Raw genomic sequence first — 11,947 nt, forward strand, 5'->3', positions numbered from 1 at the left:
CCGGGACACCGAAGCCGCACTGGTGTTCAACGCATTTGTTAGGTTAGGTACTAATTTCTGGATTAGGAGTAATTCTATGGGTAATTGCGTGGTTTAGGTTTAGGTTTTTTTTTTGGCGTTCTTTTTTTTAGCGTGTGTTGACGGGGGAGCTCCACCCCCTCCCCAAAACATGAACTCGAGTCTATTTTGCTGTTTTATCAGCCTCTAAAGAGTCGTCTACAATGGGTGTAGGCAGTATATTTCGCGTTTTTAACACACGTCTTTCTTTGACGAATAGGAAAGCAGTAGACAGTGCGAAAGTGGAATTGCCCATTTCGTAATTCCCATTGTTTCTTCACCAAAACAAAACAAAAAAAAATAATTAGAAACATAGCGCACTCGTGTTCAACACTTCGATCAAACGCAGATCATTAGATTTATTTGGTATTTGACAAACATTGTGACAATGTTATTTATCGATATTCAAACGATGTTTCAAAAATTACATTGTATTCATTTGTGTTATTACTTTACGTATTGTTTGACTGTTGCTTTATGTTTGTTGCTAAAACTCAATTTCTTGTCCGTTGTTGCACAATCTTTTTTTCTTTTCTATATTTCTTTATTGATTGCGGCAATTACTTTGGAATTTTTTAAAATTGTTATGTGGCTTCCCTCGACGTACTGTACCGTCACATCGGATGTTATCTGCAAGAGATTCAAAAAATAAAACAAAAACCGTTGTTTTCTTATCTCTATTCTGATATAATATTGACAATTCTCATATAATATAAATCGTAAATCGTAAATTGAAATCAACTTTCGAGAAATACCTTGTGCAAACCGTAATCTTCTTCGGCTTCGGGTGCCGAAGGAATTGTAGGTTTTAATAATATTACTGGAGATTTGATACGCGGTACGGTGGAAACTTCGTACTTCTTTATGATGACTAAATGTTTGTATATTGTCGTGTACAATATCTTTAAATTTGCTAACGAGAGCGTTGAGTTTTGTGCCGTAAAGTATTTTGCAAAAGTGTTGAATCTTTCTTCGTCGGTTTTACACTTCTCCAATGTCATCGAGTCCTGTGCGCGACGTTGCGAGATTTAAGTACATAATGCTCGATATATATCGACGAATTCGCGATTGGATGCGCTAGTTCGCACTGAGTGTTTTCTTTCAATGTGTAGTGGAATATTTCAGTGTTAGTACTTTACTACGCACTGGAAGAGGACGTACTCAGTTCGCACTAGTGCGTGCGATTGAATTTGTATGATACATTGCGTTAACGTAAGCAAAGAAGAAAATACCTTTTCGCTTGTTTCAATTTTGTAAACTTTCGAAAACATATTCAAAACAGAAATCTGCATTTCCGTTTCGTTGTTGTCCTCCGCGGATTCGGATGAGAATGTTATGTAACGCTTGTTTATCAACGTTATTTGATCGGGTGAGCCATCTATCAGAACAATTCGACCTTCAAAGCCTATATTTTCCAGTCGTCTTGCGAGTTCTATCGCGAGAATAGATCCAAAGGAATATCCAACCATCGCAAACTCTTTCTTGTCTCGTAATCTTGTTAATATAGCCTGCCGCACGTATTCGGAAAAGATAAAAAAAAAAAAAAAAGTATTCCTCGAGATTAATAGACACTTGCGAAATATAAACGTCGTACGTAGAAAAAAGAAATTATGTCGCGGCGTACCTGTTCAAGAATCTGATCAACCATTTCCGACAAATTATTCCCGGTAGAAATAGCACCTGTGTTGTAATGCAGAGTTGTGGCGGAAAATTTAATATGCGACTTCAAGTGATTGAATATAGTTCCGCAACCGTCGATTCCTGGTATGAGAAAAACTTGACTAGCGCTTTTTTCGTTTTCGATCGAGAAATCTGTCGAGATTTCAGAGATGAAATCTTCGTTTTGCACGATATTGAACATGAGTGAGTTGTTCCGCTCGCTTCTATCGGATGTATCAGCGGTTAGGTTGGTCTCTGTGTTGGACATTTCGAAAAGTTTTGCAAAAGTGATAGTTCGTATCTCTTGCGGGGAAAGGTACACGTCGAAGATGCGTTCCAAAATTTGCCTGATCTCCACCGCCATCATAGAGTCCATCCCGAGCTCGGCCAGAGATGTGTGCTGACTTATTCCTTTTATGTCTTTTATATCTTGGTACATGGAATAGAAACTCGTCAAACTTTGCCAAAAATACGCTTGTAAAAAGAGAGAGAAAGAGAGAGATAAACAGTGTGTATTCTTACCCATGATACTGGCAACTGTGTGCGCTATATCGGTGAGTCCAGTTGATCCTTGTTTCTTCTCAGCCACCACCATGCTGCTTACGATCGGCCGATTCTGAAGTAAAAATTTTTCGAGTTCGTTCAGGCAAGAGGATATCTTTTGCTGCAAGGTGCCGCTGATAATCAATTCTTTGTCGTCCTCTTGCATGTCGGCAACGAGACCTACGTCACCTATAGCTCCCCACTGTATCGCTAAACCGGGAAATCCATCCTTTACTCTCGTTTCGCATATCCTTTCCATCACGGAATTAGCCATACCGTAATTGGTTTGGCCGGCGTTTCCTCTGCCGCAGGAAACCGAAGAGAACGCGACAAAGTGTCGGAGTTTGGGACAGATCTTTCTCGACAGTTTGTCTAATATTTGAGTTGGCCAAACCTTAGCTCTGAAAGATTCTACGAAACTCTCCGTAGTCTGATTGTTCAGAACGTTGTCTTTCAAAACAACAGCGAGATTGAATATAGCATCCACGGGTGCTTCATTTTCCGCGCGTAGCAGAAGATGCTCGCAGTCTGTGGAATTGGCGATGTTGCGATCTTTGACGATCGTCACGTTTACGCCGTAGGATCTCCATATCGAAACCTTTAGCCGTTGATAACCGTTTTTTATACCGCTTCTTGAAATCAGCGTGACATTTTTTGCACCCCGAGATATCAGCCACTCGGTCAGTTCCAATCCAAAGCCACCTAAACCACCTAGTACGATGTAAGTTCTATCGCTGCGACAGTAGTAACGACGATGCGCGATAATCGGCGCGTGACATTTGTCTGCCTCTTGAATATTTAAAATTATCTGCAAACGTTTGATTGGAATTGGAGAATTCGATTTGATTTGCAAACATATATTTGTGTTGTGTTTGTGCGTACCTTTCCTATGTGCTTTCCACTCGCCATGTATCTAAAAGCCTCTTCGATTTCTGTTTGTTGGAAAACTTTAGCTTTTATAGGTTTGATAACATCGTTCTTGAGACCGTCAGCCATTAATCTCAATAACTGAGCCTTGTGTCTGTGTTCTTTTGCAAACATTGAATCCAGAAAAACACCGTAAAAAGAGATTCCTTTGTTAAACAACGACGGATCTAAAGAGTTGTTCGACACGTAGTCGAACTTTCCTATTTCCAGGAAACGACCGTTTTGCGCTAAGCAACGAGTAGACGCGACGAGTTTCTCCTCTGCCAATGAATTCAGTACTATGTCGACACCGCGACCGTTGGTCTGCTTCATAACCATTTTCTCGAAACTGATGTCGCGCGAATTTCCGATGTGATCGTCGGGAATAGCCGGAAACATTTCTCGGATAAACCGTCGTTTTTCAGCGGTACCTACTGTGGTGAACACTTCGCATTCTTCGTGTAGGGCGAGATGAATCGCCGACTGTCCAACACCACCGGAACCAGAGTGTACGAGTACCTTGTCGCCTTTTTTCATTTTTCCTTTTATATATAAAGCGTAATACGACGTNCTGTATACGCAAGGAACCGTAGCCGCTTCTTCGAACGTCCAAGTATCTGGTATGACCCATTGAAATTCACCTTTTGCAACGATATTAGCGATGCACCTGCGAGTACAAAACTTACTTGTGTATATATACGTGTCTGTATAAAAAACTAAAAATAATTGTACATCTTGTCGTTTTCGTGAGTAAAGATGTATGTTTCTTGAACTATATGTATATACTTATTGTCGCGCATTCCCATTACTCGTCGTCCTTTGGTATCGAATCCTACGTATTCCAGTCCGAGACTCGCGCTCTCGAATCGCTTTTCGTTTTCCCAAGAAGTTAATTTTCCCGTCGCCAGCATTACATCTTTAAAATTGATGGATGAATAAACCACGCGTATCGAATCGTCGCGATGAAAATTGTCACATGTATCGTTCTCCACCCAACAAAATGTATTTAGGTCGCCGAGAACCTATATGTAAGAGAAAGAGAGATATTAAATTGTCACGAGTACGAAAGGTATGTGTAATACAAAGAAATTTAAACAGCGAATTTACAGTTTGTTCCGCAAAAAAGGTGATACAATTTGAGACGGTTGACTGAATGTGAGTGGCATCGGTCGCTGTATCAAGTTGGAAAGTTGTTTTGAGAACGATTTTCACGGAAAAACATGTTGTGAAATGACTGCCGTGAGTTTGTGAAAAAAAAAGATTGTATAAAGATTGAGACAACGTAATATATTTACGGATGAAATTTTTTTTAAGAATGTCAATGTTATCTGTACAAATGTGACGCCAAGCATTTAACTCTAATTGACAGTAGAGAAACGACACTACCGTCTTTTCGAGAGATCTACTTTGATGTATATTACAGTTTTTTTCTTCTCAAAGTATTGTGTATTCTCGACGTATTAACTTTCTTGTGGAACACAGACTGCGTGTGTAAAAATATAATCGAGTGATATCACCGTTTGACAAACGTAAGCAGCGGGAACAAGTGCGGGTTCCGGAGCTGTCAAATCGAAATGCCGGTAAGAACCCCAAGTCTTGTTGGGTCGTAAAATATTGACTGTCAAATCTTTCTGCAACTGTTGCGCGTAGAAGGGATCTTGCGGAGAAAATTTTGGAGCAGTCTCGTCTTGAATAAGCACACTTCTGACCAACTCGCCACCGGGTTCTTTTCTCAAGCAATTGACAAAGCCCAGTAAACCGCACTCGAAATCGCCTTCGCTGACAACTACGATTCTGTTGTTGTGATCAAATGTTTTCTTTTGATCTGCAACAAGTGACTTCAATTTTTCCAGCCATTCAAAGTTATCGTTGGTAACGTGAACAACAGTTGTTTCTTTGATCGGAACTCGTTTCTTCAGAAGCGTAATCGTTTCCTTGTCGGTGCGCTTTTCGAGAATAATATTTAATCCAAATTGTTTTGCGAGATTGTCGTTGCGTTCGTTGGTTAACGATGCGTGAGAAGTACGATGCGATCCCGTTACTTCTGTCGCGTCGTATTTCTCCCGCGATAACAAATAACCACCTTCTCTGAGAAAAGGTAAAAGTTGTTCCAGTGAGTGCCGCTTCGATAAAAGATTAAACCCGGTGATCATTGAGACGTTGTTGTCTGTGTATTTTTGTGAATCCGCAACTGTTACGTTCGGTGGCAAATCTGATGTGTTGAATCGGTCGGTCGGCGATGTCATTAGAGTAATAGTTGCTTGTACTAACGGCAAATTGTTGCAAGCTTCGAGTGTCGCTAAAGTTGCCAATTCTTCCGTGCTTACGATATCTGTATCTTCCACCAGTTCGATTACCTTCACTTTCGTAATCTGATGATCCTCCAGTGCGATTTGCGTTGATATTCGTACCGCTTCGTGCAAAGGAATCTTTTCCCGATCGTGATGCGCTACGAATCTGTGTTCCTCGATAACGGGATCTGCGTTTGGTTTTCTGCGAGCGATCGAAGTAGCTTTCGCACCCCAAATCTTTACACCGCCGGACACTATGAGATCCAAGTTTTTGTATACACGTACTGGCAATACTGAAAGAAATTATATTTTGAATAAACTGTTTCGAACCTCGCGCAATTCTCACGTACACGTGTGCTCGTAACGTATCTTTGAATTTCTTTTGTAATAATAATGTGCGAAATAAACTTTTGTTTTCTTTTCTCAAATAAAAGACTTACGTTTGATTAGGTTTTCCGTCGTGCAGTTTTGTAATTTTGCGTTGTGAAGAGTCGGATCGATTACCAATTTTCGAATATTCGTAGGAACGTACAGACTTTTGGTATCTTTCCCGAGTATGTGCAGTTGCAGCAACGTGTCCATAAACGTGACCCAATTACTTATCCAAGCGACGTGTCCTTTGCTACCCGTGACCGATGCGCTTTTTAATCCACGAAATCCATCGCTGTATTGATATCCGCGTAACTTTAATTCCTTGTAAATATCCCGAGCGTTCATGTGTTCTTCCTCGTTGTCATCCGGTAATAAATCGGATGCATCAGGTGCGGTTTCTCGTTTGAGATCTACTTCGTCGGTGGACACCTCACCCGTTGCAACGATATTGTCTCTTTCGCACACTTCGAACCTTCCGCTTCCTACGATAGTTTGTAAAATCAAACAAAAAAAATGTCTGTTGTGTAATTTTTCTTCTTTAATGTTGTTAAAAATTGATCGATTGTCTATTTGTATCGTTCGATCTTTTGTTCAACTTGTTTCGAAAAGTCTGTGAAGAGAAGAATGATAATAAAATACCTTCGTGTATGCTAATCGTCAATTGTACAACATCAGTTTTGGATATATGAGTAGCGCGAACGAATTTCAAGTTTCGAAACACCACTGGTAAAGTTGAATATAATTCTCCTTTGATTTTTCCGATAGTTTCCCATACGAGCGCGATGTAACCCATAGCTGGGAACAAGTTTCTTCCGTCTATTACATGACCTGTCATATATTCGTAGTCCTCGTCCGTAAGCTGTACGTCGACGAGTCTTTCTCTGGTTTTAATACGTTCCGATACTTCGTGCGATACGAGCCAATCTTTGGAGTGATCCCATCTAAATTAACACTCTTGCGTTTATGCGAGTAATATATAACCTACGTGTAATAAAAAATAAATTTATTTTATAAATAACAAAAAGCTAACTCTCTGTGCAACCTCTAATAGAAACATGTTTCTGAGAAAAAAGTTTTTTATATATAGACAAAAATTCGATATCTCGTTCGTATATTTGAGCGAATGTTCGTACTTGATAGATGGAGAGATGTGCGGGGTCCCACGGCTGACTGGATATTTTACAGGAGGATACAAAGCAGCAATTTGTGGTTGCAAACCGCAGTTGTAAACTTTTCCAATTCCCCGCAGCATTGCGGTGACTGGATTTTTGTTTGTTGCGCACTGAGTGAGCGCGATGTTAGTCACTTGTGGATGCAGAGATTCTTTCAAGATGTTCTGCAAAACGCTGATTGGTGAAATTTCGATGGTCACGGCGTTATTTGGAATTATGTGCGTTGTTTGTTCGAAAAGAACAGTGGACAGTATATTGTTCGTGAAATAGTCAGCGGAGCACAATTGTGCTGCTGAAGTGGACCATTCGGTACAGGGTACGGATGTGCTGATCCATTTTGGGCTTCTTTTGGGAGGTTGTGATATCAGTAGACTCAAGTCCCTTAAAAGTTTATCTTTGATGGACGCGAGATAACGACTGTGGTAAAGTATATTGTTGTGGGATATTTCTTGCACATGCGTGTTACTAGCCTAATGAAACAGAAATAACCGACCAACGTTTAAGTTTAATATGTTAAATTACTTTTTATACGCTGTTAAAAATCTCGGTAAATCTCATTTTGTTGTAACAGCGAGTGTCACCAATTAACGCACCCGTAACTTTCTCGTAAACGCACGCATACGTTCCGTGGGTCCGCTTATAACGTTGCTTTTTCCATTATTGCGGCGTGTGATTTCAATATCTGGTGGACATATATTTTTGAGAGTTTTGTAATCGAGATTGACGGTAGCCGTAGATCCACGAGGCGCGTTGCTTTTGACACATGCCAAAGCAATCGAGTACGCTGATAGAATAGTTTGTTCGATAGTGAGGCACTTATCCGCGTATGCACATCCGAGTTCTCCGACGGAATATCCAATCATGTTATCCGGAATAATTCCCAAAGATGTTAGGAGATCTACCAATCCGATCTGCACCAATTATGTATGTACATATGTATACTTTACATTTATATTAGTATCTTTGTATCGTTTATGTATATTGTATGCATATAATATGTATACTTTGGATTATATGTATATATTTTATATTATATTTTACATCTTGTAATACATGTAAAAAAAAGCAAATGATAACTGATCGTACAGCTTGGCGAAATAACGATAATAATAATTTACCTGAAATGCAACGATACCGATCAATGTGTTCGCGAGACTTTTGTTTTCCATCTTTTCGTCTATCGTTGTCATAATGTCTGTTACGCTTATGTTATATTGTTTCAAAATATTGTTGCATATTTTCATACTACGTGCAAAGACGGGAAATTTTAGTAAATGTTGACCTACGTGTTAAAGTTTGCAACGTCAGATTATAATTGTATTACGTTCATTGAGCAAAGTCGCGCGCGAGTAGTACCTAGTTCGAACGATTGCGAGTCCACTCCGGAAAATATAAACCAAATAGGTCTTTTATCGTTACTACAAGCCTGAATTTCTTTTGTGGAATTGTGTTGTTGCGTCTTATCCAGTACGATATATCCTCTCCACGGATGACCGTCTATATTGTAAGCGTGAATGTCGTGTAGCAGACGAATATATTCCACGTCTAACGGATAATTTGCGATCTGTGAGCAATTTTTGAAACAAATATTTGGTATAGATTTTAATTTATGAGAGTGTACGTATGTACGCAACTTCCGTTTGATTGGACGGAACGTTAACGCTTCATGTGTCAAACTTACGTCCTTTAAAAACGATTTCACTGATTCTTCGGTGCGTCCAGATACGGTAACGAGTCTTGGCAAGTCGTCATTTGGTGCACCGTTATTGATCTTTCTTTTGGGATTCCATTTTAATAACAAATGCGCGTTGGCTCCTCCGAATCCGAACGAGTTTACGGCTATGTAACCGTTAATAAGATGCGTTGGTTCCGTTACAATGCGTATAGTTCCATTTACAAGAGATTGTATGTCCTTTCGTGGTGATGTAAAGATCATTGGAGGAATAATGCCGGTTTCCATTGCGATTATTGCCTTCAAAAGTATGTATATAACAGCATATGTACAAGTCTCAAAATTTTGTAGAAAATTAATTTGTTTGTTGATGTAATTTAAATTGATTTCTTTTTTTTTCTTTTTCTCTTCTCTTCGCAAAACTTTTTCTAATATTGTACATAAAATAACTTTGTTTCTCTACCTTAGCGATCTGACTCATACCGCTGGCTGCTTCCGCGTGACCAACATTGGATTTTATGGAACCAATCAACAACGGGGTCTTTCTTTCTTTGCAGAAAACATTAGTGATAGCATTGATTTCCGGTGGATCGCCAGCTTTCGTGGCGGTACCGTGCGTTTCAATGTAGTCCACATTAGTTGGCGACATGCCGCACTCTTCATAAAACTCGGTTAATAAACGTGTTTGCAAGTGTTCCGATGGAAATGTTATTCCTTCGTCTTTGTATCCGTCGCTGTTCAGTTTAACATGTTTGCACAAAGCGTAAATTCTTTTTGCATTTTTCGCTTTTTGAAGATATATTACCGATACAGTCTCGCTACGAGTGTAACCGTTTGCATTTACATCAAAAGGTCTGCAATAACCCGTTGGTGATAAAACACCTGAGATCAAACGTATTATATGTATGAGAAAATGCATTTTTAGAATATATATCTGCGCGCTTTTTCTACAAATGTATATTGAAAAAATAAATAATTTTTTTTACGATACTTTACCAAGACGACAAAATTGCATAATCAGTTTTGAATGCATGCACAAGTTTCCAGCAGCAACAATAGCTTCCTCGCATATGCCAGATATGATGGTGTGATAAGCGAGTGCTACAGCGTAAAGACTAGCGCTGCACGCCGTATCGACTACGTAAGATGGTCCTTTCAGATTTAGCCAGTAGGAAATTAAATTTGGCAATGTAGCTTTGTTACAGCCAAGAAAATTCATACCGTTGTTCTAAATGTAAAATAGTTTACAGTATTATTGTCAGATACCTATGAATACAAATGTGTATTAACTGTTACATTAATCGATCGTTGCAAATGTATATTTTCTACCTGGAAGTCCCGGTGTGTAAATTCATTTTGTGACTCAATGAAAGATGTTGCCACGATCGTAGCAATATTTCTTCCTTGTAATTGCTTCGGATTCATCCCTGCATCGACAATTGCTTCGTAAGTACGCTCTAATAATATTCTTATTGATGGATCGAGTGTATGCGCGTAACTATCACATATGTCAAAAAATTCCGCGTCGAATTTATTTAAATTATTAATTGCTCCTAGACGTTTTGGTAAGTCCGGATGTTCTATAACAGATGATACAATAGCATTGTGTGATACCGATTTGTATAAGAATAAACATTAATTTACCTATTTTCCATCGGCCATGCTTGTCCGTAACAAGATCGACGTTGTTAAATAAATGTTCTCGTAACTGTTTTATATTGTCCGAGCCTGGAAAGCTACCAGCAATGCCAGAGATAACAATTTCTTCGGAATCAATATCGGCGCACAATTCATATTTATTTTCATTGATCATAATTGATTTGTATTGCAACTGTGACAGTAGAATTTTCATAAAAAATAATATATATTTTATAAATATGTTCTACTTGTTGTATACTTGCAGGATGTGCAATTTTTTATTCGTACTATCTACAACAGAGTGTCTTTAACCAATGTGTCTTGATCTGCAAGTACAAAGTGACTAAACAATAAAGAAACAACAACTTTATATATCAATGCATTCTGATACGCATTTGAATTTTATTACTGCTGTGATGACCGTGAAAACATAATAAAGGAAATTGTATATTTAATGATACACTTACGTTCTTTTTCCTCAAATAAGACATATTTAATAACTAACTGATTTCCAACTAAAAAAACGAGTTTCTTGCGAGTTAAAATATTTACTCAAACAACGTTAAGATAAAACGTTTACTGACATAAAAATACGTTATAGATATTAATTTATATAAAATTAATTTTTAAATATATTTATAAAATTTTATTTTATAAATTTTACTACGTTACATTTACGTACTTGAAAAAAAATCTGCGTGAAATTGTTATATCATATATTATTTATTAAAATACATAGAGTTATATGGTTATTTGACTTATATAAATATATAATAAAAATATTGTATAAATAGTACAAAAGAAAAAAATTTATTTAAAATAAAAACTATTTCATGTAAAAACTCTGGCACGGCTGTCACTTCGAATATATTAACACGTATATGTACACGTCGCTATAATATTATTGCAGCTACTTAGTGGTTACTTTTTCAATAAACATACGTCTTTCTCGAAGCATTAAGTTTATACTACAACATATTTATTTATTCAGACGTTTGTAAAATAACGAGTATATATTTAAGACAGAAAATGATAAAAATAATGAGTATATACAATGTGATAATAATTAATTAATTTAACCAATATAAACTTGCAAAGAACATTCTTTTCAAAAAACATTTATTTACTTTTTATTTAGTTACTTTCGATATATATATATATATATATATATATATATATATATGTATTAAAGTGAAACTTCTTTAAGCGCGGTAGAGCGAGTTGATTATTACTAATAACGAAAGAAAGAATAGACAATTCCGAATAATAGTATGTAAAAAAAAAATGTTTATAAAGAAATATGCAAGAAATTTATTAAAAATAAAATATATTGTTGCATTAAACTAAAATATTTTTTCGTTAAAGAAGAACTCACAAGTAGGTTGATTTTATAAGTTTTACTTCAAACGCGCGCATGGTAACCAAGGAACCGATTTTCTTTTTTTTTTTTTTGCTCTTTGTTCCATTACTTGTATAAAAACCTTGATTTATATTCATAGATCTAGAATACATTTTCACTTTGCGAATGTATAAGCACTAGAAACAGATTACAATACAAAGTTTCAAACTACCGACAGTCAATTCAATAATTTATATGTATGTACATGTATCTACATACATAAATTATTGAATAATTA

General features: G+C 37.3%; 1 protein-coding gene across 1 annotated transcript; it reads right to left on the minus strand.

Moving 5' to 3' along the window:
* Positions 1-378: 378 nt before the first annotated feature.
* On the minus strand, positions 379-10,661 carry LOC109853513 (fatty acid synthase-like). Its single transcript, XM_020425723.1, has 19 exons — positions 10,317-10,661; positions 10,002-10,252; positions 9,669-9,900; positions 9,136-9,554; positions 8,682-8,972; positions 8,357-8,564; positions 8,119-8,282; positions 7,594-7,911; positions 6,962-7,470; positions 6,468-6,769; positions 5,897-6,310; positions 4,683-5,749; positions 3,952-4,187; positions 3,142-3,832; positions 2,239-3,067; positions 1,682-2,145; positions 1,290-1,565; positions 813-1,064; positions 379-687 (listed from the first exon to the last, which is right to left on the minus strand). The coding sequence occupies exons 1-19, from the start codon at positions 10,522-10,524 to the stop codon at positions 592-594; spliced, it is 7,227 nt and encodes a 2,408-aa protein (XP_020281312.1). The 5' UTR covers positions 10,525-10,661; the 3' UTR covers positions 379-591.
* Between the last annotated feature and the right edge of the window lie 1,286 nt (positions 10,662-11,947).

Source organism: Pseudomyrmex gracilis, unplaced genomic scaffold, assembly GCF_002006095.1.
Source record: "Pseudomyrmex gracilis isolate BER0280 unplaced genomic scaffold, ASM200609v1 scaffold_50, whole genome shotgun sequence".
In the NCBI taxonomy this organism is placed as follows: domain Eukaryota; kingdom Metazoa; phylum Arthropoda; class Insecta; order Hymenoptera; family Formicidae; genus Pseudomyrmex; species Pseudomyrmex gracilis.